The sequence below is a fragment of the Bubalus bubalis genome, chromosome 6 (assembly GCF_019923935.1).
Source record: "Bubalus bubalis isolate 160015118507 breed Murrah chromosome 6, NDDB_SH_1, whole genome shotgun sequence".
NCBI lineage: Eukaryota > Metazoa > Chordata > Mammalia > Artiodactyla > Bovidae > Bubalus > Bubalus bubalis.
Window position 1 is genome coordinate 68,747,529 of NC_059162.1, and position 17,216 is coordinate 68,764,744.

Here is a 17,216-nt window from a genome sequence, read left to right on the forward strand (position 1 = left end):
ATCAAGTTATTATTATGTATACTGTAAACTTATACAGTGCTGTATAAAAATTATCTCAATAAAGCTAGAAAGAAAATAAAAGGAAAAAAGTTATATAAATTATTGCAATAATTAATTCACAATAAGAAATTCCCCCTAAAAAGCATACTTTACAAAGGCAAAATATTCCAAAAAGGAAATAGGTGTTTCATCACATAAAATTCCTAAAACATCCAAATATTCCTATCAATTGCACACTCACTACAGAGTTTTAAATTTCTAAATTTTATATTTTTAACATGATGACCATTAACTATTTGAATATTACTTGAAAAAACTAACATCTTTATTCCTCAAAATGGTTCCTCCAAGAATTTTCCTGTTTTTCTCAGTAGTATCACCATTCTCAGGCTAATCATTTCAATTAGCACCAGTGGCTACATTTCTCTTTACTTTACCATGGCCATATCTACTCAATGATTAACTCTTATCAATTCTTCCTTTACCCTTCATATTTCTCTTTTCTCATATACACCTGCTGTGTTTACTTGTAGTAGCTTAAAATAGTTCCTCTTTCCGTTGCTCCACTCAAATTCATTCAACACATCTTCCTGATCAATTTCACTCCACAGAGCAAAAATATCTCACTGCCTCTACATTCTCCTTGGGAAAAACCTCCAAACTGACCTTCAAAAACAAAATTCGGATCCCCAGTCTACATTTCTGACCATATTATCTCTTACTAGTTCTGTAAGGAAATTCCTTATTCCACCCTAACAAATTTCCTCACTCATCCCCTAAGGTTTCTTCAGGCCATTGTGCTTTAGTTTGTACTAAACTAAAGTACAAAAAAAAGGAGGGGGGGGAGTCTGGAATTCCTTTTTAGGCTATTTTATGTACTAAAAACATTCCCATCTTCTATGCCTCCACACCCAGTCATTCTCTGATCCCTCTAATCTATTTTTTCTTCATTTACCTTACATCTATGTGAAATTATGCACTATATATATTAATATACTTTATATAGCAATATGGACACACACATATATATACATACATATGTTTGTGTGTTTATTACCTGTTTCTACTATTATTATAGCTTTATGAAGACAGGGAATTTGTCCTGTTCACTATGTATTCCCAGTACCTAGGAGATTTTTTACTAAGAGACTTTACTAGATTTTACTAGGATTTTTTACTATATTTACTAGGAGATTAATAAACTCATTAAATGAATTACTGTACTGGCTTGCAAATGCTACCTCTCCCAGACAAAAATATCTCTTCCTCCACTGAAACCCATTAGCACTGATAGTATTTTTCACATAATTTATATGCAACATTGTACTAAGGTAAAAACTACTCTCCAAGCCTTCATGTAGCCCTATATTTAAATTTGAAGGCATTCTATATTTAACTTTGGAGAAAAGAAGTGATACATTTTAACGCTTTGAGATCTTTTTTTTTTTAAGGCTCCTTAGATGATAATACATTTTAATCTTATCTGTTGTTTTGGTAACAAACAATAAAATTAAAATATGCCTGGTTAATATCATCAGCAAAAAAAAAGCATGTCCTAAAACAGTTTGCTTTATTTCTAAAAATCAGAAAACATATGCTCAAGTAATTAAACTACCTGCTATGTCATCTACAATCTCTGTATATGTTCTTCTGGCTATGTCAAGAAATTCATTTATGTTAGACCTCACTGCATAGCACTTCTGAGTCCTCATGTTCAGGCATCCCTTCATGTATCTTGCATCATCATTAATTACTGTTTTAATCTTGTCAAGTATGATCCCAAACCTGAAAATGAAATTACAGGTAATAAGTCAGTTATTTTAATTTGCAATTTGAATATGTTAATGTAGCAAATACCATATCTTCTTAAAATTATTTTGCAAATAAATAAATTATATATATATATGAAACTATATAAGTTAGGACTCTGACTACATCAATTTTAAACTATTTTGTCAGTCCTAAGTACTTTCCTAAAAAAAAAAAATGACATCACCAAGGATAATCCTACAATGGCTAGTAGATCTCCCAAACTATACATACTAATTGTGTGTGTGAATATAAAAATATATCCCTGAATCACTATTATAAAATTCTGGTTTCATGTTCGTTGGCTCATTTAACATTTACTTATACCATGAGCATTGTGTTAAGTGCAGGGAGTCAAAGAAGAATTAACATATGGTCTTTGCCCTCAGCTGGGGCAAGAGAGACCAAACATATTGTGAGACAGTATAATAACTTACTATAGTGATCATGCAAACTATAGGTCTGGTAATACCTATTTTCCTAAGCTTTTATTCTATTATATATCTATCTGTAATAATTCAGTTATTTTTATTAACCTCATTTTGTGACCTCACACGAGGTGAGAATCTTGAATCAATAAAATAACAGTTTTTAAGTATCATGAGTCTTTTTGGTCAAGAAACAAGGTGCTACTGCTAAATGCAATACTAAAATGAAACTGTAACTAGATATTATTCAGTATTCATATAAACTATTTTTGTTACATTAGGTCCTTATGATTTAACATAAGAGACTAATATATTTTTAGATTTGCAAGTTTTTCCAGGGAGAATAGCTTAAAAAAGAAACATCAAAATTTTGCATGATTCCAATTTTAATGCTATTCTAATTGTCCACTAACAAAAATTATGCTCTTACCCTATCTATTGTTATTTATAAAATGTAATATATAAATAAATTTTTAATAAATAAAGTTTTTGTTAACCAACACTTAAGTAATTGTCCTACAGAATACAAATAGAGTTCTTAAAATCAGTAAAGATCAGGAAGAAAGGAATAATTTGCTATTTTATTAACAGTTGAATGACAAAGACCTCTTATCTTCCAAGGAACCATAATAAGCTCTTAATAAAGGTGTGTTACAGTTCTTCAGAGTAATCTATTAAAGAATAAGATAAACATAGTTAAAGATAATAAATTACAACATTATTGAAACAAAACATTTAGACTTGTTTAGTACTTTACATTTTACCAAGTACTTTCTTGCTTCATTTTCTCATTTATATATTCATAAAAGATATTTTATGTATGCAGGTGAAAACAGATTGTATCTGGCCCGTTTTCCAGATAAAGAGCACATGGCTAAATAGTACCATCCACTGGTTTACTATTATGACTTACTTTTCTTGTCTCCTAACTAATCATTAACTTTAAACTACTTATTGTCAATAGTAACTTAAACAGTTATCATTATATATTCTGAGTATTCTATGTATAATTCCAAAATGTGGGTTAAATGTACATGAAACTAAAAAAGTGTTTTGTATGTTGGTAAATAGAGCAAGTTCTCCATTCTTATATGACAAAAGTAGGGATTCTTATTTTGCTTAATGGAAACCATGTGTGGTCATTATTTGAATAAACAGAAAACAGTAGAAAATATAGGTAATCTGATTTTTACTTTATTTTAGTTTTCTATGAGAATATGGCAATAATAACTTTTTTGGTTTTTAATAGAAAAATAGTATTTATATACCAACAAAAACAAGTAATTCATAAAAGCATAAAGAAACACATTTATTATTCTATCATACCTCCAAAGACAAGTATTATGGTATATATCCTGTCATTTTTTCATATCAAAAATTTACATCATTATATGATTCTTCTCTCTACCACTTAATACTACATCATAAGCATTAGCAACCCTTCATGGTAAAAATTTTTAATAAGTCATAATATTCCACCTGTGGAAAGCAAATAGTCATTTCCCCTAATTATTGAGTTCTACACTATGTACAGTAATATAAACAATGCTGCAATGACCATCACTGGACATAAATATTGGTCAACAATTCTTAACAGTTCTTTTGAATAGATTTCTAGAATGTTTTGATGTCTGATGTTTTGAACAGCATCAAAACATATATGTCATAAAGCATTCCTATAAGGTATGCATAATTTTTACTCCTACCAGCTATCTGTGAAATTACCTGTCTCATTGTTCTCACATTAGCAGTAAGTTGAATCCATTAAGAAAAAAAACTTTGCTTTATTAATTTGCATTTCTTTGACTAGTAGTAAGGTTGACTCTTGAGAGTCCCTTGGACTGCAAGGAGATCCAACCAGTCCATTCTGAAGGAGATCAGCCCTGGGATTTCTTTGGAAGGAATGATGCTAAAGCTGAAACTCCAGTACTTTGGCCACCTCATGCAAAGAGTGGACTCATTGGAAAAGACTCTGATGCTGGGAGGGATTGGGGGCAGGAGAAGGGGACGACAAAGGATGAGATGGCTGGATGGCATCACTGACTCGATGGACGTGAGTCTGAGTGAACTCCGGGAGTTGGGGATGGACAGGGAGGCTGACGTGCTGCGATTCATGGGGTCGCAAAGAGTCGGACATGACTGAGCGACTGAACTGAACTGAACTGATTAACTACTTGATTCCATTTTTTGTCATTTTCCACATTTCCACTGGCACACCAGTATTTTCTCATAAAATTATACAAGTTTTATGATAATAGAAAGATTTTCTGTCATTTGTGATCAAATTTTCCTAACTTTGTCATTTTGACTTTGCCTTAGACATATCAAAGTTTGAAATTTTGTGTTTCATCAACTATCAGTTTGGGGGGATGATTTATTATACTTCTTTCATTCTAAGAAAGATGACAACACTTTTGAAATATTTTGCCAAATTGTTGTATGTGTCTATAGTAGAATAAAGTTTGTAACAAAATTTTTCTACACTTTTCATTATTTTTTATTTTTATAAAGTGATTCTTCTTTGTCTTTTAATTCAAAGTTTTTCAAATGTTTTACACCATATAGAATTTAAAAATAGATGAGAAAAATCACTATTTTGTAACCATCACAGTTATGTCAGGTAAAAGTTATTAATAAATACCAAAATCAAGGGGTGAAAGTTTGACAAGGACCAGTAAATTTACCCAGTCTCAAGGTATCTCTCTACAGATTACCTATAACTTTATAGTGAAGTAATTGATCAAAGTATTATCACCAAGAAGGAAAAAGTGACATGTGCCTCTTGATACTGAGAAAGATACAACATTGCTCACAGAGTACTACTGTCAAACATGTATAACCCAAATTTAATCATGAAGAAACAATCACACAAACAGGAATATCCTATTAAACAACTGACCCTTACTCTTCAAGATGTCAGTATCATGAAAGACAAAAAAAGGCTGAAAAACTTTTCAGAAGTATAAAGAACCATGACATTAAATACAATGCCTGGTCCTGGGCTGGATCCTCTATCAGGGGAAAAAAAAATTATCATAAAGAACAATATTAGAACAACTGGAAAAATATGAATACAGTATAGGCTACACATAGTTTACAGTTAATCCTTGAACAATACGGGTTTGAACTGTCTGTGCAGGCCCACTCATGGGTGGATTTTTTTCAATAGTAAATACTACAGTACCACATGATCTGCAGTTGACTGAATTTATAGATGTAGAACTGCAGATATGGAGGAACTGTGGACACTGAGGAACTGAGTATACAAAGAGCAATAATAAGTTACAGGTGGAATTTCAACTGTAGGGAAGGTTGGTGCCCTGACCCTCATGTTGTGCAATAGTCAACTGCAATAGTATTGTATCAGTGTTAAATATCCTGAATTTTTTAATTATATTGCAGTGATGCTAGAGAACATCTTTGTTCATAGGATGTATGCACTTTAGAATGCAATTCATTCTCAAATTGTTCATTAAGAGTAATAACAAAGATAATAATATGTGTGTGTGCTGTGTGTGGGAAGAGAGCGAAGATGGGAATTCATTATTCTATTCTTAAAACACTCTAAATGTGAAATTTTTTCAAAACAAAAACTTTTAAAAAACTGATGCTAGACATGTTTTATATAAGACACACACATATAAATTACCTTTAAAGGATCCACGAGTTCCAAGGTATGTTTTAGGTATATTAAATTTGTTATCTTTGATTCAGCTGCATTAACCTATTCAGACAAAAAATCCAAATGTGGACACCATAAATACTTAATACATGAATGAATTTTCCTTTGGAACATTCTACACCTACATTTTCCAAACATTTTTATTTGTTAACCTAGGCAGGAAAACCACCTAGGTCTGGGGTCATCAATCCCAGGGCCCCATACCACTAATGGTCCTATTAGGAACCAGGCCTATTAGGAACCAGGCCACACAGCAGGAAGTGACTGGCGGGTAAGCAAGCAGTTTCATCTGTATTTACAGACACTCTCCACTGCTTGCATTACTTTCTGAGCTTTAAATCCTGTCAGATGAGCGATGGCATTAAGATTCTCATAGGAGTGTGAACCCTACCCACTGTGAACTACGAGTATAAGGGATCTAGGTTGTGCACTCTTTATAAGAATCTCAGTGCCTGGTGATCTGAGGAAGAGCTGACATGGTGATGTTAGCAGTGGGGAATGGCAACAAATACAGATTATCATTGGCAGATAGGTTTGACTGCACAGAACATATATATATGATATGAAGCAAGCATGATGTGCTGTGCTTAAGTCTCTCAGTCATGTCCGACTCTTTGAGGCCCCAAGGACTGTAGCCCACCAGGCTCCTCTGTCCATGGCATTCTCCAGGCAAGAATACTAGAGTGGGAAGCCTAGCCCTTCTCCAGGGGATTTTCCCAACCCAGGGATCAAGCCCAGGTCTCCCACATTGCAGGCAGATTCTTTACCATCTGAGCCACCAGGGAAATCACCATAATAAATCAATTGCTTGCAGACTCATCAAAACCCTATCATTGAGTAGCAAGCGACAAGCTGCATCTGGTGTCAGGCTTTAGAGAGGCAAATGAGTTGATGTACTTCAATTGCACAGCCGTATCTGGTAGCAGGCTCTAAGTCAGAATCCAACACTTATTTCAATCCGAGCATGGGCACACATTATTTTATTTACCACTTCCATCGACACCTATTTCCCACACTGTGCACTTGTCTTGATCACAGTTTTGGTAAGCCCACAAGCTAACCCTAGCCAAGATGAGTGAAAAAGCAAACCCCGCTGAAGAGCTTCTTTGAAAAATGGGAAAGACCCAATGATGAGATAGCAGAAGACTCTAATAAGACTGCCAACAAAAAAAAGCTGCATTTAAAATACCAAGCTGCTGCTAGGTCGCTTCAGTCGTGTCCAACTCTGTGCGACCCCATAGACGGAAGCCCACCAGGCTCCCCCGTCCCTGGGATTCTCCAGGCAAGAACACTGGAGTGGGTTGCCATTTCCTTCTCCAATGCATGAAAGTGAAAAGTGAAAGGGAAGTCGCTCAGTCGTGTCCGACTCTTCGCGGGTCTGGACTACAGCCTACCAGGCTCCTCCATCCACGGGATTTTCCAGGCAAGAGTACTGGAATGGGGTGCCATTGCCTTCTCCAAAATACCAAGAGTCCTTCTTAAATTGCTGCAATTTCAGTAATTGAAATTACTGGGTTCACTGCAACAGGTGATTCACATTCTCCAAGTCTGCTTTGTATAATATGTGGCAACAGGTTATTCAATGAAGCCATGAAACCTTCAAAACTGCTTCGCCACATGAAGACCTAGCACCCTGCATTAAAAGACAAGCCTTTGGAGTTTTTCAAAAGAAAAAAGTGAATACAAAGAATAGAAGCAATTATTGAAGGCCACCACTTTCTCAAATGTGTCTGCACTGACAGCATCTAAAGATTCTGCATGCTGTGACAAAAATTAAAGATCCTGAGGACCATAACTAAGATTGGTGCAACCAAATAAGAAAATAAACATTTTTTTTTAAAGAAACTACTTCCAGAGGTAAGGAAAATAGGGTATTTATTCATCAACTCCTATTCGGTACTGGTCAAGACCTATCACTGGGGCACTGAGGCAACAACTAGTGAGGCAACTCACTAGTTTCCCTGGGACCAGAGAAAAGTCCTCAGGTAGAAAGTTTTAGCTGCTTGCAAAAAGAAGCATACCTTACACAAAAGTGAATACCAAGAGGATGTAGGTGGCACACCAACAAGGTCTACTCCACAATAATGAGTAAAAAAAGCCAATTACAAAATGGGAAATGATATTTGCAACACACAGAATCAAAAAGGGGTTTATATAAAGAGAAGCTCTACAAATCAAAAACAATGATAACTCAATAGAAAAATGGGCAAGACTTTCACAAAAGCAGATATTCAAAACGTAAATATACATATGAAAGCACATTCAACCTCATTAACAAAAAATGCCAATTAAAACCACAATGAAGTACTACTATCTACCAACCACTATAGCTAAAATTTTAAACTGACAAGATCAGGTTTGGGAAAAGAGCAATAAGACTTCTCATATACTCCTGATGGAAGTGTAAATTAGTAGATATAATCATTTTAAAAAACATTTTGGCATATATTTTGTCATTATCTACTAAAGTTGAAGGTATACTTAATGACTCAAATTCCATTCCTATGTACCCAATAAAAAGATGTCCAAAATTCTATTAAGAAACAGATATAAAATTGTTAAGCAATATTATCTCTAATCGCTATAACCTGCCAACAACTCAAAAGTTCAACAACAGTGAAATAAATAATGGTATATTCATACAGTGGAATATTATATAGCAATGAAACTAAATGAGCTATAGCTACATGTGACAACATGATTAAATCTTACAAACATAATGTTGGATAGAAGAAGCCAGAGATTTAAAAATATACACTGAATAATTCCTTATATGTCAAGTTTTTAAAAAACTGGTAAAACTAAGTTATAAAGAAAAATTAACTTAAAAAGTAATAAAAAGTGGTTTCTTTTCAGAAGGAGGTAGAAAATAATGAACAGGAAGAAGCGGAAGGAGAGCTTCGTGTTTTGTTTTTATTTTGCTATTTTTGGCTGCGCTGGGTCTTTGTTGCTGCACACGGCTGTACTCTAGTTGCAGTGCCCAGGCCTCTCACTGCAGTGGCTTCTCTTGTTGCAGGGCACGGGCTCTAGGCTGCATAAGCTTCAGCAGTTGTGGCACTCAGGCTCAGTAGTTGTGGTGCATGGGCTCAGTTGCCTTATGGACTGTAGGATCTTCCCAGATCAGGGATCAAATCCATGTCCGCTGCATTGGCAGGTGGATTCTTAACCACTGGACCACCAGAAAAGCCCAGGAGGGGAATTTCAGAAGTACCAGCAGAATATTGACTGGTCATCATGTGAATGTTCACTTTCATAATGCCTGAAGACATTTTTGGCTGTAACAATTGGGGGTAACTGTCAGGGGACATTCAACTTTAAGGGATCCAATATGTTGCACTTTCTTCCTTTGTGTGCCATTTCTCAAGGACTCTCTGTTCCTTATCAGTTCCTGGAATACAGGAACAAGTAGAGCTGCATGCAGTTCTCAGGACTGAGATCATGGGAAAGAGCACCTGCTTGGATTCCCTTCAAGTGACTCCCTTCAGTGACTCTCTTCAGCGACCTTGTACTTAATGGACTATCCATTTTGTTGTAACTGGTGGAATTTCATTCTTTTTAATTGCTGAGTAATCATTTTACTGAAGATATATAAGCATGTGAAACGAAGTGAAATTGCTCAGTCGTGTCCGACTCTTTGCGACCCCATGGACTGTAGCCTACCAGGCTCCTCCCTACATGGGATTCTCCAGGCAAGAGTACTGGAGTGGGTTGCCATTTTCCTTCTCCAGGGGATCTTCCCAACCCAGGGATTGAACCCTGGTCTCCCGCATTCCAGGCAATATGCATTTCTGCTAATAAAGTACTCTTGTTCCACTAGAGACTTGGGTCCCCCACGTCCTTCTTTCTGTCTCCCACTAATTCTTTAGAGCGTGGAAACCTACTGAGCTCATTTTCTTGCCCGGGCTTTCAAGACCTTCTTGAGAAGACGCCCTGTGCCTTCGTGAGCGTTACAAGTCCAGTGCATGGGCTTTATTGATTTTCCACGTAACCCGAGGAATATTGCTCTTTCTCTCTTTCTTTTTGTCAACTCCAGTCCGCAGGTCTTGGTCTGTAAAAGACCGCAACAGGTAACAATTGGATTCTACTGGCATCTAGTGGGTAGAAGCTATGCTCCATGCTTAGAAACTCAGCCGTGTCCAACTCTTTGCAACCCCATGGACTGTAGCCCACCAGGTTCCTCTGTCCATGGGATTCTCCAGGCAAGAATACTGGAGTGGGTTGCCATTTCCTTCTTCAGGGGATGTTCCCGAACCAGGGATCAAACCCAGGTCTCCTATATTGCAGGAGGATTCTTTACTGTCTGAGTTAGCAGGGAAGCATCTAGTAGGTAGAAGCTATGGATACCACTAAACATTTTAGAATGCATAGAACAGTAAAAGAATTACCATCTCAACACATAAATAGTACAAAGTTGAGAAACTCTGCTGTAGAGGAGTTGTATTATACAAGTACTCTCTTAATCTCTTACATCACTGGTGATTTCCTTCCTGCTTCTTCTTTCTCTGTCTCTTTTCAATTTCTCCTAACCTTGACAGCATTGAAAAAATTAAATTGCTATAAACTTTACAGTTTCAAAGTACTAACTGTTGTCCATACCACATGAGCAGGGAGGCAGACCAGACCCTGCCCTAGGTGAGTACTCCAGATGAGTAACCCCAAAAGACACTTTAATTGCAGTTTGTAAGACCTTAAACTCTTGACCCACAGAAACTGAGAGGTAATAAATATGTATAGTTTTAAACTGCTATAGCTGAGGTCATTTGCTATGCTACAATAGAACACTAATTTTGATCCATGGGTCAGGAAGATCCCTGGAGAAGAGAATGGCAACCCATTCCAGTGTTCTTGCCTGGAGAATCCCATGGACAAAGCAGCCTGGTGGGCTAAGTCAGTGGGGTTGCAAAGAGTCAGACCTGACTGAGCAACTTACACACACACATATAAAGTCTCTTTACAGTTTGCTTTTTCAAAGTGAAGAAGAGAGTCTCACCAAGGAGAACTGGGAGACAACTCTCTATTAGCCTTTTGCATTTTTGCACATCTAATGAGCAAAGGCACTGACTGCCTTTGTTCTACACAGACTTTTCAAGGATGTTTGTATAGTGAACACACTTGAAAGATATATTGTCTACTTCTAGGGCAAAGGGTAGGTTTGCTCACAGTTCTTGAAAATAAAGATGGGGCCTCCCTGCAGAATAGCAGGCAAATATGGTTCAACCCCTGGGTTAAGAAGATCCCCTAGAGTAGGAAATGGCAAGCTACTCCAGTATTCTTGCCTGGAAAATTCCATGGACAGAGGAGCCTCGCGGGCTATAGTCCATGGGGTTGCAAAAAGTCAGACTCAACTGAGCAACTGAGCACATATGCTTACTGCCCATAAGATTCAGGTTCCCTAAGATCAGCAATTCTCTCCTGTGAAACACTGTATGTGCAGGTGTCACATAGCCCTCTTCACATCATCCTGTTGGAAAGGGAGCTTGGGGAAGCAGTGCAAGAAAATGTTGATATTCTGGCTGTGGCTATTGTTATGAGTATCAAGTCTTTTCTCTCTGATCTAGGAGTCTGTGTCTTCTGTTAGCATTTATCAAACTGTGGCAGGCTACCTTGTCACTTTGGAAGTAGGATAGAATATCGTATCCCTTACAGTTACTGATAACACTATGCTGTAATTGCTTTTTTTAAAAAATAAGAAAACAAAATCTCAAAATGAATTTTAAATTCCTTTGGATTAGAGACTTACTTCCTACTATATCCCTAGCACTCACCACAATGCTTGGTAAAATAACTTGTTGAATTAATGAAAGAAAGAGCTATGACCCAGATACTCTTTATGGCAGTCTGAAATCAATGGAAAAATTTTAAAACTTAGGTAAAACTTGAAAAAATTATTTAATATCAAAGTTTTCAAATGTGGGAGTAAGTACTTTGGATGTTTTATAATGGAAAATACAAACATTCTTAATGAAATACATTAAATAGTAAGGTTATAAAGACTACATAAAAAGAAAATACATCTGGATTAATTTTAAAAAGAAATTTAAGTTTGATTTTCAATGAATACTTATGATTGGAAAATATGCATTTTCTAAAAATCAATGTTCTTAACAGAAAATATAAGAATTCATCTTGGGTAAACAATTTCACACCAGAAATTTTCAGAGAACATTTAGTTCATTCAGAAGTTTAAGCCAATCATAAAATTCAGCCAACAGAACATTTAGTTCATCCACAAGTTTAAGCAAATCATGCCATTTAACCAGCACAAGTCTGAACTAATTTAGTAAATATTGTGTTTAATTAAGATATAGATGCTTATATTAAATTACTTTAAAGTCTCATTTAAATATATCTCCAGATGGTTAGGAAAACATCAACTGAGAAACAGTAAAGGAAGACTGAAATTTATGAATTATGTATGAAGTCAATATATTGCTTAAGTTTCCTTAAAAGTTAGTAAATCTCATCTGAAAAGTATTTTTTTAAAAAACCTCCACAAAGGACATATGTGCTGGTTAGGAAAAAATTTACAACTATGACTGGTCCCCCCAAAACTAAAAAGGATGATAAGTAACACTGGCCCTTAATAACCTTATGGAGCTAGTTACAGATTGCCTTTTTTGGACAAGAAGAAAGATTTCGGATTCTCAGTGTGCAGAATTACCTTATACCAAAATTTCTGGCTTTTCTAAAATCTGATAGTCAAATTGATTACAGAAGCTGGTTAGTTAATCACAGATATTTCTCAGAGAGGTAGTTGGCTAAAATGATATTCCTTTCTTAATAAAACCAGAAATGATCTAATGCAAAAATATGTACAGCTGACCCTTGAACAACACAGGTTAGAACTGCATGGATCCACTTAAATTCGGATCTTTTAAAATAAACACATATGTGTACTGGAGATGTATTTTCTCTTCCTTATGATTTTCTTAACATTTTCTTTTCTCCAGCCTACTTTATTTAAGAATACAGTATAAAAACATACTGTACACAAAACATGTATTAAGTAGCTACTTAGGTTTATCAGGTTTATCCTTGGAGAAGGAAATGGCAACCCACTCCAGTATTCTTGCCTGGAAAATCCCATGGATTGAGGAGCCTCGTAGGCTACAGTCCATGGGGTAGCAAAGAGTTGGACACGACTGAGCAACTTCACTTCACTAGGTTTATCAGTAAGGATTCCAATCAACAGTAGGTTATCAGTAGTTAAGTTTAAGTGAAAGTGAAAGTTGCTCAGTTATATCCAACTCTTTGTGACCCCATGGACTATTACAGTCCATGGAATTCTCCAGGCCAGAATATTGCAGTGAGTAGCCTTTCCCTTCTCCAGGGGATCTCCCCAACCCAGGGATCGAACTCAGGTCTCCCACATTGCAAGCCAATTCTTTACCAACTGAGCTATCAGGGATAGTTAAGTTTGGAGGAAGTAAAAAATTATATGAGGAATTTCAATTGTGCAGAGGGGTTAGCACCCCTAAGCCTGATGTTGTCCAAAGGTCAACTGTATGTTACTAATTCTTATAGCTAGTGATGCTAAAGCATGAATATGTATGACTATGTAATATTACATATTACACATTACACAATGTGACAACAATGAGACTGCTCTCAGGCATAACCTGATAATTAATTCTTTCCTATAATAAAATTGAAACAAAGTCTTTGCTTACACACAGCTGAGAGTTGAATTGTGTCCCCCTCTAAAAAAGATATTTTGAAGTCTAAACACTCAGTACCTCAAAACACAGTCTTATTTGGAACTAGGGTCACAGAAATAACGAGTTAAGATGACATCATATTGTAGTAGGGTAGACTCCTAATTCAATATGACTGGTTTCAAATAAAACACAGTCATGTGAAGGACTTCCCTGGGAATCCACCTGCCAATACAAAGGATGTGGGTTTGATCCCTGGTCCAGGAAGATCCCACATGCCGTGGAGCAACTAAGCCCATGAGCCACAACTACTAAAGCCCATATACCCTAGAGCCCATGCTCTGCAACAAGAGAAGCCACTGCAATGAGAAGCCTATGCACCACAATAAACAGTGGTCCTTGTTAACCACAATTAGAGAAAGTCTGCGTGCATCAACAAAGACCCAGCACAGCCAAAAACATAAATAAACAAATAAGAAAAAGACAGCCACGTGAAGACACAGACACAGGGAAACCACCATGTGACAAGGAAAAGAGAGATTAAATGTATATAGCAAGTCAAGGAACACCAAAGATTACCAACAAACCACCAAAAGCTAGAAACAGGTAAGAAAGGATTCTCCTACAGGTTTCAGAGGAAACATAGCCCTGCCAACATCTTGATTTCAGACTTCTACCCTCCAGACCTGCAACAATAAAATTATAGTGTTTTAAGCCATGCAGTGTATAGAATTTGTTTCAGCAGGCCCAGGAAACTAGTATTAATTGTAAGTACAGAGTAGCCATTTCCTATTCCTACACTGAGTTGCATTTTTTCTGTGTTAAAACATGGCATTCATAAGTAAAACTGTTACTTAAGATACTTTTCATTTGAAAATACCATTCAAAGCAGGACATCTGGCAAAAGATCATAAGGGCTAACTGGTCCTTTGGGTTTATATTCATAATTGATCACTCATTTTTAAGTCTCTGAAAGTCTGAAAATATTTGATGGCTCCAAAAACACTGCTAAACCAGTACAGAGGTTAAAAAATAAAGGTTAATGACACATGTTAACAAGAACATATCCGGAAGTAAAGTGAAAAAGCCTTTATATATTCTGTTGAACAGAAGTTTTTTAATTGGATATATTCCCAGCTTGTGTTATTTTTGCTTTTGTTGTCACTACTCTATGCTTCTTACACCACATGAGAAGTGATGTAATATTATTTGAAGGTAGACTGAACTCAGCTAAAGATGTATTCTATAAACCTGAAAGCAACCATTAAAATAAAAAAAACAATGAACTTATCCAATAAATCAACAGAGGAGTAAAATGGGATCATAAAAGTATCCATTTAAACCAAAAGAAGTCAGAAGAAAAGGAAAAGAGAATATAAGTGAGATAAATGTAAAAAAGTACCATAACAGAAGATTTAAATTGTAACATACCAATAATCTAATTAAGTACAAATGAAATAAATACCCTAATTAAAAGTTCATTCCAGAAGAAACAGGTAACCTGAATAGCATCATATCTATTTAAGAAATTGAATTTATACTCAAGAATCTCCCTACAAAGAATAATTCCAAGTTTTAACAGCTTTATTTGTGAATTCCACCAAACATTTAAGGAAGAAATAATATTAACACCAGTTATACACAAACACTATGAGAAACTGAAGTGGAAGGAATGCCTCTAACCTCATTGTATGGTATCGATTAATTTTGTTTCAGATTTCAGTTGTTCTAGGTTACCTCTCATTTGTATATATTGAATTTTAAAGTGTTTCAATTATTTAAGGAAACTCCCAATTCTCCTCCTGTCTAACAGCCAAAACTTTTCCATATGATGATGTTTTTATTATAAATGAACCTTAAGAGATTTCCTCTACCATATGAAAAGGCTTCCTAAATATAGGTAAGCCTTCAGTGGATTTGCAAAGTAATCAAATTTCAAATAAAATTCTACTGATACAGGACTTCTTTCCTTTTTAAGCACATGAGCAAAAATATGCAGGTGATCCTTGAACAACACAGGATTGAACAGTGCAGGCCCACTCATAGTGGATTTTATTCAATAAATAGAGTATAACACAATCCAATTGGCTGAATCTGCAGATGGAGACCCCTTAGATGCAGAAGGCTGACTGTAAAGTTACATGCTGGTTTTCGATTGCATTCGGGATGGGGAAGAGGGTGCCCTAACCCCTACACTGTTCAAGGGTTAACTTGTAAATGTATTTGATAAAAGCAAATATTTCTCAATTCACTTTAAAGAGAAATGAAAACCATCTATTATTTTCTTTATAGAATGTGCCTACAGGCACTATTTAAATTTGTAAAAATCCAAAGCCTTGTTTCATATTTAAAGGTTAAGCATACTTGAAAACTAACTAATCAAACTTCACATAATGATCATCTTTTAAAGGACCTTGGAACTAACATAATTTTTATCTAGTTTATTAAACAAATGTTTTGCAATCTAAGGTTTTTGAAAACTATGTCCAAACTCTTTAAATAAATATTTGATAAATGAAATATGTCAATTCCTCAATTAATAAACTTTTAATTTTAAGTAGATCATATATGATAACACATTGAGGAGAAAAGCTTCCTTTAAAAAGGCATAAAAATATTTCAGATAGTAATGACAAAGTACTTTTCCAAAAAACTTTCATATTTTCCAATTATTACATCATATTGACAAGTTATATCATATAATATATAATAAAATAACATGTATACATTAACATACCGTATCTTGCTTTGGAATTTGAACTAAAACAGAAAGAAGTTGCTCTGTATCAAGAAATCTTGCTATAACTGAAACAAACAGAAAATATGAGCAGTTAAACTTTATGTTACAGTTTAAAATATAGAGTATATAAAGTATTATCCCCAAATAATAATATAGCACAGTTTTACCTGCAAATACCACTTGTTATAATTGTCTTCATCTATTTTACATTTACCAGGGATAAAATAATAAATTATAGTGTTCTTTTCCTAAATTTGATTACTCAGAATTTGTCTTCAAATTTTGACACTGTTGATCACCCCTTCCTTCTTGAAACTTTACTTCTCTGACTTAAATATGTTGCTTATCATAATTTTCTTCCCACTTTTTTGATCTCCAACTTTTCTTCATGATACTTAAAAGATAAGATTAAAAGTCTAAAAGCATCAGTCAACCACTAACCATGTAACTTTCCAGGAGTTACCTAACTTCTCTGAACTTTAGCTGTTCTCATCTTTTAAAAGATGAGATGGTTCATCAAAAAACTAAAAATAGAACTACCATATGATCTAGAAATTCCACTCCAGGGTATATATCCAGAGAAAACAAAAATACTAATTCAAAAAGATACAAGTACCCCTATGTTCACAGCAGCATTATTCATAATTGCCAAGATATTGTACCTAAATGTCCATCAAGAGACAGTGAATAAAGAAGTTGTGATACACACACACACACACACATATATGTATACATGTATACACACACAATGGAATACTACTCAGCCATAAAAAAAAAACAGTAAAATTTTGTCATTTGTGAAAACATGAATGGACCTAGAGGATATTACACTTAGTGAAATAAATCAGGCAGAGAAAGACAAATTAGTATATGTGGAATCTAAAAACTAAAACAAATAAGCA

At 35.2% G+C, this 17,216-nt stretch overlaps 1 protein-coding gene across 1 annotated transcript in view; it reads right to left on the bottom strand.

Annotated features, from left to right (window-relative positions):
* Window positions 1-17,216, bottom strand: part of MSH4 (mutS homolog 4) — a 104,277-nt gene that overhangs the window by 52,009 nt on the left and 35,052 nt on the right. Inside the window, exons 8-11 of the mRNA XM_006060238.4 lie at window positions 16,312-16,379; window positions 5,887-5,961; window positions 2,844-2,908; window positions 1,616-1,785 (exon numbers count right to left, since the gene is read on the bottom strand). Coding sequence (XP_006060300.3) covers window positions 1,616-1,785; window positions 2,844-2,908; window positions 5,887-5,961; window positions 16,312-16,379 — 378 coding nt within the window. The remainder of the gene's footprint in view (window positions 1-1,615; window positions 1,786-2,843; window positions 2,909-5,886; window positions 5,962-16,311; window positions 16,380-17,216) is intronic.